The 19,659-nt window shown below is 39.8% G+C and overlaps 1 protein-coding gene across 1 annotated transcript in view; it reads left to right on the top strand.

The window, feature by feature from the left end:
- Positions 1-19,659, top strand: part of DOCK8 (dedicator of cytokinesis 8) — a 236,012-nt gene that overhangs the window by 180,836 nt on the left and 35,517 nt on the right. Inside the window, exons 28-34 of the mRNA XM_055578247.1 lie at positions 1,601-1,740; positions 8,169-8,338; positions 11,718-11,860; positions 13,830-14,012; positions 14,350-14,482; positions 15,412-15,499; positions 19,210-19,306. Of these exons, the coding sequence (XP_055434222.1) occupies positions 1,601-1,740; positions 8,169-8,338; positions 11,718-11,860; positions 13,830-14,012; positions 14,350-14,482; positions 15,412-15,499; positions 19,210-19,306 (954 nt within the window). The remainder of the gene's footprint in view (positions 1-1,600; positions 1,741-8,168; positions 8,339-11,717; positions 11,861-13,829; positions 14,013-14,349; positions 14,483-15,411; positions 15,500-19,209; positions 19,307-19,659) is intronic.

Below are 19,659 nucleotides of genomic sequence, written 5' to 3'. Positions count from 1 at the left end.
CTGAGGCCAGCTAGAGCATGAAATCTGTATGCCCTGTGAAAAATGTCTAATTCATAGAAAAATCACAGATCTTCTTTTGCTGACAGTCTGTACTTTAGCTTGACAGTCTCCTTTGCTCACTTCCCTTTTCCTAAACCTTAGCACCATAAAATTTATGAAATTACAGTTAGTTTCCTTTATATTGATTCCCAAATGATCTAGTAGTAGTTTTTAACATGGATACTGTGTTATATCTTTGAATGATCCTAGAACTTTCTGCTGATTCTGATATAGAATGAAATTAAGTACAAAATGATTCCACCTTGAATCATATTCTTGAAAATTTAGTTCTTGAAACACTAAAAATATCTCCTTGTAAAATAATCAAATGGTCTGTTTTATAGAGTATATTTCTAAAAATTCTTTTTCTTAATCAGCACAGAAGAGTAACACTTGTATTAATATTTACAGATGAGGCTTTGACAGCATGACCAGTCTCTTTTTGTAGATCAATATTATGCAGGTTAGGTTTGGTGGGCCCCACATTTCACAGGATGTTAGGAGGTATTATACAAATATAGAATTCTGAAGACAAATCCATTTTAGAAACACTGTGTTAAAAGATTTCTTTGCAATAGGCCATTCAAGAGTCTCTAACTTGTTTATATAAATTACAATGCCCCTGGGGTGGCAAAGGAAGTAGGAAGAGGGGAATGATAAGCAGTGCTTCCCAAAATGACTGGACTCTGGAAATCTCTTTTTTTCCTCCATCGGTTTGGGGGACTGGTGTCCTCTAGAAAAACTTTATAAAGTACTGCTGTTTAATAGTCACATTCCATATATAGGGAACAAATCAGTAGCTCAGAATAGCAGGCAAGATTTCTTCTTTTTAGGTTTTCTTTCAGATGCATTGTCTTTGGATCCTAGCACAAAGGAGGAGGCTTATCTTAATAATTCTTTTAAAAATCTTAGCTATTCATGCCAGATGACATTCAGATTCAGATGTGCACCGCATGACCATCTTCCTGTGAACTGGGGAAGAGCTGACTTACAAGCAGTTGTTCCACACCTGCCAGCTCTGCCCCTCGTCCTCCCCCATATTCCCCTTCTGACCACCTCCCAGCATCACCAAACTGGAAAGGCTGGCTAGAGACATTTGGAGCCTCTTGGTGACATATGAAGTACGCCCTAAGAACAGAACACAGGTATTGGCCAGAACTGGTAAATGTGACACTTCCCTGCCTGATGCTGCTTCTGGTTTCCGGGCTAGCAAAATTCAGGCAGTGTAGGTAAATCATATTCAGAAGTGTAAACAGGAACCTTAAATTAAGGTAGCAGTCTGTTATAGAGGAATCACCAGCTCAGAGCCATAACATGGGGTAGAATCCCCATTTCCCTATCCAGATGTGACCCTAGGATTTTAGTCTTCTTCGCTAGTTGAGCAGAGTGGACACTCTAAGTCCTAGTTTCTTCATCTGACACGTAGGAACGTGAGCAGTAACTGCTTCACTGTGTTGTGCCTACAGAGCCTGGCTGGTAGCATGTGCTTGATGCATCCTTGCCATCGTGGTGTTAATTCCAGTTCTTGTTACTCAGAAAACTGCCCCTTACATTTCTATAGAACTCCAGCTCCTGCTCCAGTTTCCAGGACCAGAAGATCGCTAGCCTGTTCGACCTGACACCGGAGTACCGCCAGCAGCACTTCCTCACCGGGCTTCTCTTCACCGAGCTGGCTGCTGCCCTGGATGCTGAAGGGGAAGGGTATGTCTCAAACATTTATAATGGAACAGAAAGCAAAAAAAAAAAAAAAAGGATGCTCCTTACTAAATTTTTGCACTCTGATTTCTCTTCCTTGGTGAAAAACTCTACCATTCACCAGTTCCAAGGAATAGAAGCAGCCATGTTTGTTTGTTTTTTTAAGAGTTCATGAATGCTTTATTTTTTTTTTAATTTTTTATTTTATTTTATTTTTTAACTTTACAATATTGTATTGGTTTTACCATATATCCAAATGAATCTGCTGCAGGTATACACGTGTTCCCCATCCTGAACCCTCCTCCCTCTTCCCTCCCCATACTATCCCTCTGGGTCGTCCCAGTGCACCAGCCCCAAGCATCCAGTATCGTGCATTGAACCTGGACTGGTGACTCGTTTCATATATGATATTATACATGTTTCAATGCCATTCTCTCAAATCATCCCACCCTCTCCCTTTCCCAGAGAGTCCAAAAGACTGTTCTATACATCAGTGTCTCTTTTGCTGTCTCATATACAGGGTTATTGTTACCATATTTCTAAATTCCATATATATGCATTAGTATACTGTATACACACCAAGGAAACCAGAATTGAAAGAGACACGTGTACCCCAATGTTCATCGCAGCACTGTTTATAATAGCCAGGACATGGAAGCAACCTAGATGTCCATCAGCAGATGAATGGATAAGAAAGCTATGGTACATATACACAATGGAGTATTAGTCAGCCATTAAAAAGAATACATTTGAATCAGTTCTAATGAGGTGGATGAAACTGGAGCCTATTATACAGAGTGAAGTAAGCCAGAAAGAAAAACACCCATACAGTATACTAACGCAGCCACGTTTTTAGAAAGTGGTGCCAATAGGAACGTGGAAAGGCATGAGGGATGGAGAGTAACCATAAAATAGCTCTTTTCAACTGCTTATTCATTAAGAGGTAGTTACCAATTCTACCAAGGCCTCCAGTGGCTCAGGCTGTAAAGAATCTGCCTGCAGTGTGGGAGGCCGAGTTCGATCCCTGAGTCAGTAAGATCCCCTGGAGAAGGAAATGGCAACCCACTCCAGTATTCTTGCCTGGAGAATCCCATGGACAGAGGAGCCTGGCGGGCTACATTCCATGGGGTCCCAAAGAATCAGACATAACTGAGCAGCACAACTAAGCGACTAGCACTTTCACTTTACCAGTTCTACTAGGTTTCCCTGGGATGCTTGGTTAGTGAGCTGCTTAGAAACAAAGCTGTTTTTGAGGTGTACCTTGGGTGACCTGTATGCACAGAGGCAGCAGCCAGATGCACTTGGCACACTGCTGACAGGGGCTCAAATCCAAGGAGTGTTAGGATTGGAAAATAATCTAGATTCAGCCCTTTTAGTGTTCAGGTTAGGCCCGTGGAATTGAAGGAACTTGCCCAAAGTTACACAGCAGACTCAAGTCTAGAGACCGTGGTCTCCAGAGTCCCTCCCTAGGGCCCACCCTCTTGTACCACATTAGCTCTCTGCCTGAAAACCTACTCCTACAATGCCTACCTTCTTCCTCCCTCTGTTCAAGAAGTTTCTGAAATAGAATGTGCTGATTAATGGCAGCATTACTGTATGTTATAGATTGTTGTCTAATTCAAGATTCTGAAGTTTTCTCAAAGTATTTATAATTTTGTGACAAAAATAGGACATCTCTGTATGAAACAATTACAAGAGCACAAGTTTATGTAACTTCAGTAACAAGTGTGTCCCAAATGCTTTGTCCATACTGATAATGCTTAAGGGACGGTAGGTCTCTCTCTCCCAGCAGGTCATTGTGGGAAGTCTGATGTTCCCAGCTCTGAATTCTGCCCCCTTTCAGAAATTCAGTCACCAAGAATATCCTTAGCTTTGTTTTCCAAGGCTTCAGTTTCATCAAACTCCTCCCAATTTTCTCAGTAGAATTTTCTACCCTATGCTGCGGCTGCTGCTAAGTCGCTTCAGTCGTATCCGACTCTGTGCGACCTCATAGACGGCAGCCCACCAGGCTCTCAGTCCCTGGGATTCTCCAGACAAGAACACTGGAGTGGGTTGCCATTTCCTTCTCCAATGCATGAAAGTGAAAAGTGGAAGTGAAGTCGCTCAGTCGTATCCGACTCCTAGCGACCCCATGGACTGCAGCCTACCAGGCCCCTCCGTCCATGGGATTTTCCAGGCAAGAGTACTGGAGTGGGTTGCCATTGCCTTCTCCGTTCTACCCTATAGCTAACATGAATTTCCACAGCAACACGAAGTGCCTTGACACATATGCTGAGAATGTGCTGAGAAGGAGGCTTGTGCAGAAAGAAAATTGCCTTCACACACACACATGCACGCATACTTTATCTTAATTGTCCTTTGATAGCAGAGATTTCCATGATTTCTGAAAGCTTAATACTCTTTAGTATCTACATGAGTGGTAGTCTCTGTTTTCCATTTCTCTTCTAGTGAAATGTCTAAGCAACCAGGCTTTGCATCTGTTTTGATTCCTCATAAGATTGTTGCTATTATTTTACTAGTAAGAGAGTAGAGTATGTTCAGAGATCATCATGTAATTATGTTTAATCAGATAGGTCTATTTTTTCAAAGACATACACACAACACACACACACACACACACACACACACACGGTACCTTTTCTACCCCCCAAAGGGTAACTAATTAAGAGCGTCACTCCTTTGGCAAAACAATAATTCCTGGTTGTTGGTTTGTCAGTTATTCTCCTGGAGAGTCATTAAAAATACCATCATGGACTTTATTATATATGAGCAGAAGTCTCAGAAACAATTTATTTTCTGATAATACATCCTCTTGATCAGTTATTCCTTTGGCTGCCAAAGCAATTAATAGTCTCACCAACACCCACCCATCTGAGGCACAGGGCCAGTGGTACACATCTCAACAGCTGAACTCCTGAAAGGAGCCATAGCTCTAGATTCTAAGGGATCGCTGTGGAACCCTTCTTACCTGAGGGTGTCCACAACATCCATACATCACTAAATCCATAGTGATTTTCAAGCATGTGTAAATTATCTGGCATTTTTGTGCTGTGCTACCAAATGTTTAAAGAAGAATTAATTCCAATCCTTCACGTTTTTCCAAAAAATAGAAGAAAGGACACCTCCAACTCATTCTATGAAGCCAGCATCACCTTGATGGCAAAGCAGATAAAGATATCACAAGAAAATTGCAGACCAATATGAATATAGATGTAAATATCCTCAATAAAATATTTGCAGACTGAACTAAACAACATATATTAAAAGGTTATACACCAAGGCTGATGCTAAGTCACTTCACTCGTGTCCGACTCTGTGCGACCCCAGAAACGGCAGCCCACCAGGTTCCCCCGTCCCTGGGATTCTCCAGGCAAGAACACTGGAGTCGGTTGCCATTTCCTTCTCCAATGCATGAAAGTAAAAAGTGAAAATGAAGTCGCTCAGTCGTGTCCGACCCTCAGCGACCCCAAGGACTGCAGCCTTCCAGGCTCCTCCATCCATGGGATTTTCCAGGCAAGAGTACTGGAGTGGGGTGCCATTGTACACCAAGGCTAAGTAGGATTTAGTCTAGGAATGCAAGATTGGTTTAGCATCTTAAAGTCAATTGATATAATAAAGGACGAAAACCCTACTCAGTCATCACAATAGAAGAATAAAAAGCATCTGACAAAATCTAGTACCTCTGGAAAACACTCCACAAACTCTGTAGGAATATGTGAGAATTTCTTCAACCTGATAAAGGCATCTATGAAAAACCCACAGCTAATATCATACTTATTGGTGAAAGATTGAATACTTTCCTTACAAGGTCAGGAGCGAAACAAAAATGTCCACTCTTTCTTCTTCTATTCAACATTTTACTGGAAGTTCTACCCATGGCATCAGTGTTGGAAAGGAAGAAGTAAAGCTGTCTCTGTTCACAGGTGACATGATTTGTTTATAGAAAATCCTAAAGTTCCCACTAAAAAAGCCATTAAAAGTAATAAATGAATTCAGCAAGATTGCAGGATACAAGATCAATATACAAAAATTAATTGTATTTCTATACTCCTTCCATGAGCAATATAAAAATTTTAAACATATTCCACTTAAAGTAGCATCAAAAGAATAAAATTCTTAGGAATAAATTTAACAGAAGAAGTTTAAGACTTGTTCACTGAAAACTGCAAAACACCTTAGAAAGAAATAGATCTAAATAAATGGAGAGACATGACATATTCATGGATCATAAAATTTAACATTGTTAAGATGGCAGTACTCTCCAAGTTGATGTACAAATTCAGTACAATTCCTCTCAACATTCCAGCTGGCCCTTACAGAAATTGACAAGCTGATACTAAAATGCATTTGAAAATTCAAGGGACTCCAATATAACCAAAACAATCTTGAAAAAAAAGAACAAAACTGGAGAACTCATACATCCCACTTCAAAACTTGATACAAAGCAAAATTAATCAAGACTATGTGGTTCTGATCTAAAGATAGATGTATAAATTAATGAAATTAAATTGAGTCTAGAAATGAATCCTTACATTTATAGTCAAATGATTTTTCAATGAGAGTGCAAAACAATCAGTGGTGAAAGAGTAGTGTTTTCAAGAGACGGCACTAGGAAAATGGGATATCCACATTCAAAAGAAAGAAAGTGGACCCCTATCTCACACCATATACAAGAGTTAAAGTATATCAAAGACCTAAATGTAAGTGTTAAAACCATAAAACTCTTAGATGAAATCATAAGGGTAATCTTCAAGAAATTTAATTAGGCAATGGTTTCTTAAACCTAACATCAAAAATAAACCCAGCAAAAGAGAAAAAGAGGTAAGTTAGACTCCATTAAAATTAAAACTTCTGTCCTTTAGAGGGCATCATTAATAAAGGAAAAGGACAGCAAGCAGAATAGGAGAAAATATTTGCAAATCACTGATCTAATAAGGGATTTATATCTAAAATATATTTTTTATGTCTTATTACAGCTCAATAATAAAAGAACAAATAACTCAATTTTTTAAAGAGCAAAGGATCAGAACAGACATTTTTCCAATGAAAATATGACCAATAAGCCCATGAAAAAGTTTTCAACATAATTATCCATCAGGGAAATGTTTATCAAAACCAGTTAAATACTCCTCTGTCTTTGTTCCTTTGGGCTGCTCTAACAAAAATATCTTAGATTAGGTTTTCACAGTTCTGGAGACTGAGAATTTCAAAGTCAAGGAGCTGACAGATTTAGTGTCTGGTGAAGACTCATTCCCTAGTTCACAGATGGGCATCTTCTTGCTGTGTTCCCCTGTGGCAGAAAGGGTTAAGTGAGCTCTCTACAGTCTTTTTTATAAAGGCACTAATTCCATTCATGAGGGCTCTGATGTCATGACCTAAAGCACCCCCTAAAGGCCCCACCTCCAAACACTATCACGTAAGGGATTAGGTTTCAACATAAGAATTTGAGGGGAGCAGATCATAGTCAGCTCTTAGCACCTGGCTATAATACAGAAGACAGATAATAACAAATTTTGGCAAAGAGAAGATAGAACTGCTGGTGGGAATGTAAAATGATGTAGTTCCTCTAAAGATTAAATACAGAGTTGCCATATGATCCAATAATTCTACCCTGTGGTAGATGTCTAAGAGAAATAAAAAACCTATACCTACATAAAAACTTATACAAATATTCACAGCAGTGTTCATAATTCATCATAGCCAAAAAGTAGAAACAACCCAAATGTCCCATCAGTTGATGAATTACATAAATAAAATGTAGCCAGCTGGTTAAGGATCCGCCTGCAATGCAGGAGTCCCCGGTTCAATTCCTACGTCAGGAAGATCCACTGGAGAAGGGACAGGCTACCTACTCCAATATTCTTGGGCTTCCCTGGTGACTCAGATGATAAAAATATGCCTGCAATGCAGGATACCTGGGTTTGATCCCTGAGTTGGGAAGATCCCCTGGAGCCAGGAATGGCTACTCACTCCAGTATTCTGGTCTGGAGAATTCCATGGACTGTATAGTCCATGGGGTCACAAAGAGTTGGACATGATTGAGTGACTTTCACTTTAGCTAAATGAAATGTGATTGGAATATTATTTATTTAGCTAAATGTAAGTGTTAAAACCATAAAACTCTTAGATGAAATCATAAGGGTAATATTATTATTTATAAGATTTATAAACACTTATTATTTATTTAGCTAAATAAAATGTAATGGAATATTATTCAATGATAAAAAGGGGTGAAGTACTGATTCTACAACATGATGAACTTTAAACATTGTGCTAACAGCAGAGCCAGGACTAGACCACAAGCAGCTTGTCTCTGGATTCTGTACACCTCGACCCTACTTTGCTTGGTTTTCATATCATCACCTCGTTGTTTAGGAGCATTCTGGTCAACCTTGCTTCACCTTAGCCTTTGGCTTTTTGTGTTGTGCCAACAGGATCAGCAAAGTACAAAAGAAAGCTGTCAGTGCCATCCACAGCCTGCTGAGTTCTCACGACCTGGACCCGCGTTGTGTTAAACCAGAGGTGAAGGTCAAAGTTGCTGCCCTCTACCTGCCTTTGGTTGGTATCATTTTGGATGCTTTGCCACAGCTCTATGACTTTACAGGTAATGATGCCTTCTGTTTCCTTCTTTGGATTGATGGGGGTTCCTGCAGATTCACCACTAAAATGAGGTTTCCGTTGCTGGCTCCAGTGCTGATATGCTAGCGTGAGCCCTTCCCACTACCACTGCTTTCCAAACCTTTTTAAACATAGGCCCTGGTAAGTGTATCTTTTAAGCCACATGTATATGTGTTTTTTTTAATTGTTTGCTCATTCATTCATTCATTGGTCTGTTGCTACGTAAACACTAAAGACCATACACCACAAAGGATGAGAAAATAACAGAATTACTCCTTTTAGTGATCTGTGGTCTGACGTCTTGAAATAAAGTGTTTCTTCTCTTTTATTTTATGAGCACTTAAGGAAAGAAGCAGACTCAAATGAGTCTAAACATTTGTACCGTGCCAAAAAATATATATATCATGTTGTCTGACACTATTAGGAAATGCTGCTATGGCAGAGGAATTTTGCCTTTAGCACTAAAAAGCTCATTAAGGTTGGAATTCAGTATCTCCCACTTGGCCACCAGAGGAAAGCATCAATTGTTAAAAGGCACCTCCTGAGTTTATTTGCATGTTACAGTGTGGATTAGGGAATGTAGACAAACAAAACTATCCTCACTCAAAAAGAACATCTTATCTGAGACCTGAGGATTTTTGCTTTTTCCTCCGCGAAGGGAGGTTCGTAGAAATTACCGTGCTATTCTTCTAACTGACGCATGGTTAAGTATAGAATCCTTGTAAGGAATCATGCTTGGAACCTTAGAACTATCATGTTTTCCTGCTTCCTCCAAAAGCAAAATGTCCTGAGTGACAATCATTTCTAAATTCCTTGTGGTGACAATCATTTAGCTCATAAAATGAGGGGGAAAAGGGGCAAGGAAGTTACGGAAGCTGTCTTAGCGCACCAGATGAGCTGGCTGCACGGTAAGATGCACAGAGCTTCCTGTAGCAGTGCCTGAGTAAAGGGCAAACGGAGAAGATAGTTGTCTTCAGAATTTAAAGGTGCAATTCAGAGCATGGCTTTGCAGATCCCTTGTAGAATTTTGCATGGACATTTCAAGAAAGTTTCATTTGAGGATCTGTTATTTGTTTGTTCCCAAAGCAAGGGAATCACGTTAACACACATTATCCAAAGTTTCATTGTTGATTAAAATTTTCCCAATCAGTCACTTTGGATCATAACTTTTTAGCACTTGTTTGTTTGTTTTTTTTTTGGTTCCCAGTGCATATGAAAGTTATGCTTACTCTGTATTGTGGTCTATTCAGCATACAGTAGCATTATATCTTTTTAACTACAAACCTTATTTTTTTGTGTTTTTTTTTTTTCAAAATTAGTTATTTAATTGAAGGAAAATTGCTTCACAATACTGTGCTGGCCTCTGCCATACAGCAGCATGAATCAGCCATAGGTATACATATGTCCCCTCCCTATTAACCTCCCTCCCACCTCCTGCCCCTTCCCACCCTTCTAGAGCACTTGGTCTTTTAAATCTCAATGATTTCTTTATGTATGCACTGAACTTTATAGTCGTGATATAGCTAACAAGTGGGAAAACAATGTAAATATTCTATTATTAAAGATAATATAGTATATTTATTAGATATGAAATCTTTTGATTAATAAACTAAGAGTATAATATTTAAAAAAAAAAATACAACAGAATTCAAATTCCAGCCCATTTATACTGTATGTGACCTTTGGAAATTTCCTCAACCATTTAATGCCTTCCCTTCCTTTCCTCGGCTGTAAAAATGTGATAGCAATGTCTATATCTTAGGGTTTTGATAAAGAGGAAATGAGAGAACTTCTATGAAAGCATCTTGGCAGCAAATATTTGTATCCTTCTCTCCTCTCTTTCTCTTGTAACCATGAGCCTATGCACATTTAGGAAAAATGAGAATGTATCCTCAAAGTAATCCTGATAATGTTATCAGGTCTTGAATAATTGCTGCATGTTCTTCATTTCACTCTGTGCTTAAAAATTCTATTGACTTAAGAACAATAGTGAATTATTATTTTTTTAAAAATTGAGTTCTGTTTTTACAAGTTTGGCTGGTGAAAATCTGTTCACATGGCTATTTTTCTGAAAAATTGAAAGTCAAGAAACTATAATGTTGACAGGTCTATAAAATTATGAGTTTTTAATGGATCAGTCATACATGTTTTAACACATTTTCCTCAGAACTACTTAAATACTTTCTATGTGTAATTTATCATGGTCATAAAAATAAACCTTTTAAATTGTGGGTCCCTATTTTGTTTGCATACATCTATACCTATGTATAAATATAAATATATTACATGAGTATAATAAATTAACATTTATTTCAGACATTCAAAATCTAATAAATTATTGCTGAATTTGTAATAATGGCTTATTACTCTATAAGATAATTATTTAATTCTGTAACTTTATATTCCTTTCTATTTGGCCATTATTTGAAATATATAAATGAAATAAAAATACCATATTATAGAAAAGTATTATGAAAGCTTTGAAATTTTTTGTTTTCACAGTTTGAAAACTTAATTTCTAGCCTAATCTTGTGGGGGACATTTTGTCTCTTTTATTAGACTGCCTGCTTTTCACTATAGATGGTAACAGATAAATAGTGCTAAATATCAGGTTTAAAATTACTATGCTGAAACCCCTCTACTAAGCATATTCCCAGAGAAAACTGTATTTCAAAAAGATACATGCACCCTAATGTTCGTAGCAGCACTATTTACAACAGCCAGACATGGAAGCAACCTAGATGTCCATCAGTAGAGGAATGGATAAAGAAGATGTAGTACATATATAAATGGAATATTACTTGGCCATAAAAAGGAATGAAATTGAGTCATTTGTGGAGATGTGGGTGAGCCTAGAGACTGTCATACAAAGTGAATTAAGTCAGAAAGAGAAAAACAAATATTGTATGTTAACACATATATGTGGAATCTAGAAAAAATGGTATAATTGATCCTGTTTGCAAGGCAGAAATAGAGACACAGACATAGGGAACAGATGTATGGGTAGCAAGTGAGAAAAGGAGGGGTGAACTTTTTCCTGTCTCCATAGTTTTGCCTTTCCAGATGGACTTCTTTCACTTAGTAATATGCATTTAAGTTTCCTCCATGATTTTTCATGGCTTAATAGCTCATTTCTTTTTAACACTGAATAATATTTTATTGTCTGAATGTGCCACAGTTTTTTATCCATTCACCTATTGAAGGACATCTAGGTTACTTCCAAGTTGTAGCAATTATGAATAAAGCTGCTGTAAGCATCTGTGTGCAGATTTTTGTGTGGACATCAGTTTTCAACTCCTTTGGGTAAATACTAGGAAGCATGATTGCTGGATCATGTAGTAAGGTCAATAATATTTTGATTGCAGCTGCAGAAGCTCGAGGTGGAAAAAATCGTGCCAATGGCTCAGATGAAGAACAAGAAGGGACCAGTGCAATTAATCAGAATGTGGCATTGGCTATAGCTGGAAATTTTAATTTGAAGACAAGTGGAACAATGTTGTCTTCCCTGGTATGTTGGTCCACATTTCTCCTGTTTATTTTTCGTTTTGAGTCTTTTCCCATCTATTAATGGATGTGTTCCTAAATTCACCTGCCAGAACCCAGGATAGAGCAGGCAATGAGATTTCTGCCTTATTGCTCAATGCTGGAAGAAATTGTGTGAGGCTAGCAGTTGAGAAGGAAAATGACAAAGGGGAGGTAACACAGAGCCAGACAGGATTCTGACAACAGCAAGAGCCTCACAGAACAAATTCAGGCAATTTCAGTAGTGTTAAGTTCAAGGTTTGGAAAACCAAGAAAGATGAACTTGGAAAATCTGAAATATTGCAAAGGAGATCAAACCAAGGATCCCTCAGGTGGGAGGCTTGCACTCTGTGGAATCTACCTCTGTTCCTTGCGGAGCTCTGACAATCCCTTTGCCAAGACAGAGCTGCATTCTCTTGCTTAATTTAAGTTTGCATTTCAGTGTAACATTCATATCTGCAAAGAACTCAACCCAGTTCTTTCCTGGGAAGACAGCCTCTCAACCTATAATTCTGCTTTGCTGAGTGACTGCCTTCTCTTCCCTCTAGCACTCCCCAATTCCCGCGCCCCCCCCCCCCCAACACACACCCATAAGAGTTGAAGGCCGGGGGGGGAAAAGAAAAGACATGGAGAGTTGACATTACTCATCCTACAGCTGAACAAATATGATGTACTTTCTGACCTCCTCTACCTTTCTAATATCTGTCTTACCAAAATTGGCTGCTTCAGGTGGTATGTGCCTTTTACATTCTTGTTTGTCTCCAACAGAAACTCAAAAGTCCAAGGTTCACCTCTTAGAAGATATTTCCTATGAAGTTATAATACATTTAAAAATATTACTTCTTGTGGTCATACTCAGAAAAACTAATGTTAAAGTAACTTCGTAAGCCCTATCCTCCGCATTCAAACCTACCATTCCCCTCACGTATGAACTAACACCTCTCTGCAGCTTCACTCCTCCATTCGGTTGGATATTAGCTACGCCACGTGAATCACATGTTGTCCTTTGTGTTGTTTGGATGAGTGACAGAGAGTGTGCTCAGCGCTCTAAAATGAACACTTGTGGCCAAAGCATGAGAGCAAATAGCCTGAGCCCCCACACCCTGTCCCCAGGAAAACATAAATTGTGGTTGAAGCACTGTTCTAAAGGACTCCACTGAATTATGTATTTGATTCATTTGCTGAGCAGTTCATGACCCTTATACTTTGGACTCTGACAAAGAAGCTAAATCTTGAATAGTTAGGGTATTTTGGGAACCAAGCCAGGGTAGTTATCTGCTATAAATCCAACCCTGCAGTTTCCGGTGTGAAGGAGATATACTTGATTTTAGCAGCTTGGAAGCCCTTGTGGATTACTGAGATTGGGTAGGGGGAGGGCATGGTCAAGGTCCAGGGCAGACCACCAGACCACACTGCTCCTGAAACAGACTGCTGCTGCTGCATCGCTTCAGTCTTGTCCGACTCTGTGAGACCCCGTAGACGGCAGCCCACCAGCCTCCCCCGTCCCTGGGATTTTCCAGGCAAGAACACTGGAGTGGGTTGCCATTTCCTTCTCCAATGCATGAAAGTGAAAAGTGAAAGTGAAGTCGCTCAGTTGTGTTGGACTCTTAGTGACCCCATAGACTGCAGCCTACCAGGCTCCTCCGTCCATGGGATTTTCCAGGCAAGACTACTGGAGTGGGGTGCCATTGCCTTCTCCGGCTCCTGAACAGAGGGTGTCCACAATTATGTGGCTGAAAGCCTGGTTAGAATACTGCCCCGGACCAGCCCCTTTTCCCAGCAGCCCAGCTCAAAGAATACAGCTTCCACTGCCAGGAGAAGGCAGAGTTCCCCTAAACAGACCCCAGCCCAGGAAGAAGTACAGACACTGTGTATTAAGAAATCAGCATTCCTTTCGTTATGTCTGCTGCTCAACCTCTTCCCTTGCATCCATCTCCCAATCTGCCTCTTTCCAGCCGTACAAGCAGTACAACATGCTGAATGCTGACACGACCCGAAACCTCATGATCTGCTTCCTGTGGATCATGAAAAATGCTGACCAGACCCTCCTTAGGAAGTGGATCGCCGACCTGCCATCCATGCAGCTAAACAGGATTTTAGATCTCCTTTTCATCTGTGTCTCATGTTTTGAATACAAGGTATCTCTCAAGTTCTGTCTTGTCACTGTTCCCCCTCTGTTTGGGCAATGGCAGCATCCTTAATTTTGTCTTATTTCTGTATTAAAGTCTATAACCTATTTGCATATCTGTATCCTATCTAGATATGATAATTCCACCGGGAAAGGATCTCTGTCTTCTTCAGAGAGAATGTCATTCCCATTGACAGAATTTCAGCCAGAGGATCCCCCAGAACAGGGTGTCTTTGTAGCATATGTCCAAACTGGCTGATGTCACCATGGGTGTTCTGTCTTTAGGATTCTCCCCGTGAACAGAGAGCTCCCCAAACTTAATGTCCTCCTGCCTCTGTCCTGTCCAGGGAAAACAGAGTTCTGACAAAGTCAGTACCCAAGTTCTGCAGAAGTCAAGGGATGTCAAGGCCAGGCTGGAAGAGGCTTTGCTCCGTGGGGAAGGGGCCCGAGGGGAGATGATGCGGCGCTGCCGGACTCCAGGTGTGTTGGGTCAGCCTTTCCCTGCTCTCTGTCAGCAGAGTTTGGTACCCTTTGTGGGAAGGAGAGTCCTCCCCACATGATGAGTAGACACCATCACTTTCTTAACACGTGTGGTAATAGAGACAAGCAGATTCTGGGATTCGGCGCACGATGTATGTGATGTTGGCCACATTCCTCTAAGGGAAAGCTCCTTTCCTGAGATCACAGGAGCCCTGAAAATGTCCTCAGATGGCATCTTCTGTTTAAAACTTACTGGTGGTAGAAGATCCCATCCAAGAATATGAGTCGTGGGATGATGAATGGTGTCTCCCTCATTTCTCCCTGGGATATTTGAAGAGTCTATGTAGATAGTCCTACTGATAGTTCTGGTTCCAAGATCATTTCCCCAAGTCATGCAGGGTTTACTAGAATAGGTCCAGTCCCCTCCTGCAGTGGTCTTAGAGGGTCCTACCCCACAGTCTGAGAGTGATCTCCAAAAGGCTGAGTTCTTCTCTTTAGAGCATATTAGCCTTATCCATTGTGCTCAAGGAAAACAAAGTGATGGTTCCTGCTCTTCAATGGGACACGGTGGCAGGGAACTTGGAAGGAGCTGAGCTTCTCAGGGGTGGTTGAGCACCCTTTTTCAACACCAGCACTCTTCATAAATAAATAATATGGGGAGAAACCGTGATTTCACTGAAACCCTGTGTCCATGGGAGATGTGCTTGCCAACACTCCAGAAAGGCTTCTGAGGTCTAGCCTGTCAATCAAAGAGCAGACTAACCCATCCCAGACTTGGTTATGAGTTTGGCCTCCCACCAGCCCCAGCATGGATTCTAATTATCTGGAGAAACAGCACTGAGTCCCCTCAGTTGAGCTTGTTACAGAACTTCTGGCTATCTTGCTACTACTGCTAATCAAATTCCTGTTGTGCATTTCTTAACTCCTAGGGAATGACCGATTTCCAGGCCTAAATGAAAATTTGAGATGGAGGAAAGAGCAGACACATTGGCGGCAAGCTAATGAGAAGCTAGATAAGTAAGTCACTCAGCAACTTTGTGCCACTTTTACCTAAAGTTCAAAATGATTTTTCCCAGGCTACTTGTGTTACTGAAACAACTACATCCTTCCAAGGGTAAGAAAGTGAAACATCATTATCTGTATGCATTTAGTTCATCCAGGGTTCCAGGATAATCAATGATATAAAGAGTTATGATTTCCAGCTCTTAAACATTTATCACATTAATAAGCATTTAAAGAAAACTAATGTTTAGCAATCTCAGCTAGCTTAACAAAAACTGCTGATGAGTCAGGACAGGGTACCCAGGACCACATCATTTCAATCCATATTTCCACTCCAGAAATGTGTACAAAGATGTATATTCAGGGATAGTTATGTCAGCATTACATAAAATTTTTTTTTAATTGTTGTTTAGTCACTAAGTCTTGTTCAACTCTTTGCAACTGCATGGACTGTAGCCTGCCAGGTTCCTCCGTCCATGGGATTTCCCAGGCAAGAATACTGCAGGGGGTTGCTATTTCCTTCTCTAGGGGATCTTCCTGAGCCAGGGATCAAACCTGAGTCTCTTGTGTCTCCCAAGTCTCAGTGTGCCTGCATTGGCAGGCAGATTCTTTATTGCTAAGCCACCAGGGAAGACCCACACAAAATTGAAACATTCTAAATGCTAATAGGGAAATAGATAATGAAATATTAGGTTGGCATTTAAATGTTTTCAAATCATTTTAATGATATGGGAAATGCTTTTGATTCAATGTTAAGTGAACAAAGCAGAGTAGACATTTGTTTTAAGAGTATAATTTTAAATCTCTACACATAGTAGATATATTTTTTAAAGACTGGAAGGAAATTTACCAAAACATTAGCCATGATTTTCTTTGTGTTGAGAATGTTTGTGAAGGATGTTTTCCTTTTTATACTTTTCTGTATTTCTTACAATGAATGTGTATTATGATATATTATTATCAGAAAATAATGCTAGAGTAAAAGAAGAAAAACCTGCTTGGATTGCAATATATGCTATCTCCATATTGCAATATACACAACAATTTGGACCTATGAGGGCTAAAACGAAATTGTTTGAATAGATAGCACATATTAGTATCTGCTGTTCCTCTTAGCAAGAGGTAGCTTAATGAATCCTGGGGTTCACTGCCAAAACATTATATGGCTTAAGACAGCCCCTCCCCACATGCATACACTTGACAAGGCATACTCAGGGTATCCCCATGGTATATAAAACATCCGTTATAAGGAGGGGTGGGGGATGAGGTGGGCTTGAGTAGCAGTGTTTTTTTATAAATAAATATGTTGCTATCTTTGTTGTTATCACAAGAATGGATCATTCTGGTTCATTTATGGGACTTTTGGAAGTCAAGTTTATTTTAAAACATTAAGGAGATAAATATTTTAATTATATGTGTTACTTGTATAGCCCAGTTGTTGCTCTTAGGAATCATATCCATTTGCTTTGGGTATTTTGTGCTTGTTCTAAGTTCCCTGAACTGATTTATAAACTATTGATTCTGAGAGTCTGTAAGTTTTCATTTAGGCATTGAATACCACAACCATACACACAAATTAAAGAACTATTGCATGTAGTTAATTAACACAGAACTGCTTAGGCAGTTAGGCCATCTACTCCATGAGATTAAAAGAAGAGCTGAACAGAAAGCATGATTGCCTGGGCTGTGTAAGTGGATGTTTGGGGAAATCTTCCCCTTTTGTCTCAGAAACAACACAGTACTGAGGCTTTCCACACAGGTCACACCAAACCCCTCCAGGTCAAGTCAGCCCTGAGCTGCATTTTGGGCTGCTTGTTACCAGAGGTAATGATTCACTTCTGATCATCTTCATGGGTGATTTTTTAAAAGAGAAACCGTAGTAAATTGTAACCATGCAAGTTAGCTGTTTTGGAAAACTTTTGTAATTATAGCAGCGGTGTCTTTCACCTTCTTTTAGATCACTATTCAGTGATTTTGTCTCTGTTTCTTTTAGAGCAGTCATTTTCAACCCAGCTGTACATTAAAATTGCCTGGGGAGCTTTAATAGCCCCCAGTGCTCAGATGTACCACAGGCCAGTTAATTTAGGATCTCCAGCAATGTTACTCAGAAAACAGTATGTGGTGAAAGCCCCATTTGATTCTTGTGAAGTCAGATTTGAGAACCATTGTTTTCAAGAAATAGCTGATAGGCTTTTTAAATCCATAGTAGTGGTGATGATAGTTGTACAATATGAGTATACTTGGGGCCACTTAACTGTACACTTAAAAATGGTTAAGGTGGTAGATTTTATGTTGTGTGTATTTTGCCACAATTGAAAAATTGGGGGAAAAAAAAAACCCAGATTAGGTCACGCTAGATCTGCACTGTCTAGTACAGTAGCCGTGGTAGTACAGTAGGTGAAAATATACATATCAGATTTTGAACTTAGCACAGATAAAAGAATGTAAAATATCTCGTTAATAAATTTTATTGTGATTACACATCAGCAATATTTTTGATATATTGGGTTAAATAAAAATATTAACATTAATTTCACCTGTGTGGCTACTACAAAATATAAAACGACACAAGTAACCCCCCATTATGTTTCTGTTAAATAGCTTTGCTCTAAATCTAAACCTACCAGTGAATTAATAAAAAGAAGCTTTTCTGTTTCACTTATTTTACATAAATATTGTCATTTGGAGAATGAGGAAAAAATATAGAGCAGCTTGGGACCACAGAGCCTATTCTAGGCATGAAAACATTTAAAACATAGAAAGTGTTAATTCTGAGTCCTCGATGGAACATAAGCAACAGCAACGCCCCCATCATTGGGTGAAGGGACTCGAGCACAGCCAAGGGATGATCTTGGACCAAGACTTTTGAGCTTCTATCAGGATGCCTCAGCCCCTATGGCAACACTTTAGCACTGGGACATCTTGAGAAAGTCAGTTCTTCACACTTCCCTTTCCTGGCCACTAAATTTGAAGATATGAAATCTCTCTTTCTAGCTTCACTTGAAATTTATGAGAATGGATGAATTAATACATAAAATGCTCTGATTCCGTAAAAAAAGAACCTAATAGAAAAGCAGCACTAGGTAATTTCCCATTCCCTAGTGGGTAATAACCACTGACATCCAGCAGGAAGTTAGATGGTGTGCCCGACAGGAATGCAGCCTTGCTTCCCATTGGAAAAGGATAATGCAAAAGGCCCTTACTTGACTGTGCAACCCCAAAGCAGTCTTTGGAAAGTCAAGACACTGATTCTTCCCTGACCACTTCTGAAACATCATCCTTTCCTAATCCAGCAGCATTGTGATTAGCCAAATTCACATCAAACCCAGTCTCGCTTCCTCTAGCTTGTTGCAGGGGCTTCTTGGCTCAGGTTGGGAGATGATTCTCACAGGTGAAATGCAAGAATGACCCTCAAGCTTTAAGCAACAATCTGATTGGCTGGCCTAATTGCTAGTAATAACCAATAATTGCTTTTCTACCCATTTGTTATTTTTATGATTGTCATCATTCTTCATAATAGTGGGGATGAGAATGGCCTGGAGCCTCTACCTAGAAAATCTTTTAACCAGGCTCCAATTACACAAGTTGCCAGTGACCAGCTGCTTTGTTTTCACTCCTAGATTGACTCTTCAGAAGATTTCTTTACACTTGGCATGTGGATTACCATCATCAGGAGATGACCAGATTTGATGTGCACTTTAATTTGACCTCTTTTTGTTTCTTAGAACAAAGGCAGAGTTAGATCAAGAAGCCTTGATCAGTGGCAATCTGGCTACAGAAGCAAATTTAATCATCCTTGATATGCAGGAAAACATTATCCAGGTGAGGACAACAAACACCTGATCTGTTCAACATGAATATGTCCACTGGAATTTAATAAGAATCCTGTATAGAAAATTGTGAAAAATAGGCATGATAGAAAATGCTTTTTGTTTAATGAAGTCAGGAAGTTTACTATTACAATGAAAGTGAGTCACTCAGTTGCGTCCGACTCTTTGTGACCCCATGGACTGTGCAGTCCTTGGAATTCTCCAGGCCAGAATGCTGGAGTGGATAGCCTTTTCCTTCTCCAGGGAATCGTCCTGACCCAGGGATCAAACCCAGGTCTCCCGCATTGTAGGTGGATTCTTTACCAGCGGAGCCACAAGGGAAGCCAGATAAAGGAAGTGACAGTG

Source organism: Bubalus kerabau, chromosome 4 (genome assembly GCF_029407905.1).
Source record: "Bubalus kerabau isolate K-KA32 ecotype Philippines breed swamp buffalo chromosome 4, PCC_UOA_SB_1v2, whole genome shotgun sequence".
Classification (NCBI taxonomy): domain Eukaryota; kingdom Metazoa; phylum Chordata; class Mammalia; order Artiodactyla; family Bovidae; genus Bubalus; species Bubalus kerabau.
The sequence above is the reverse complement of the archived record's forward strand: the minus strand, read 5'-3'. Positions and strand labels throughout refer to the sequence as shown.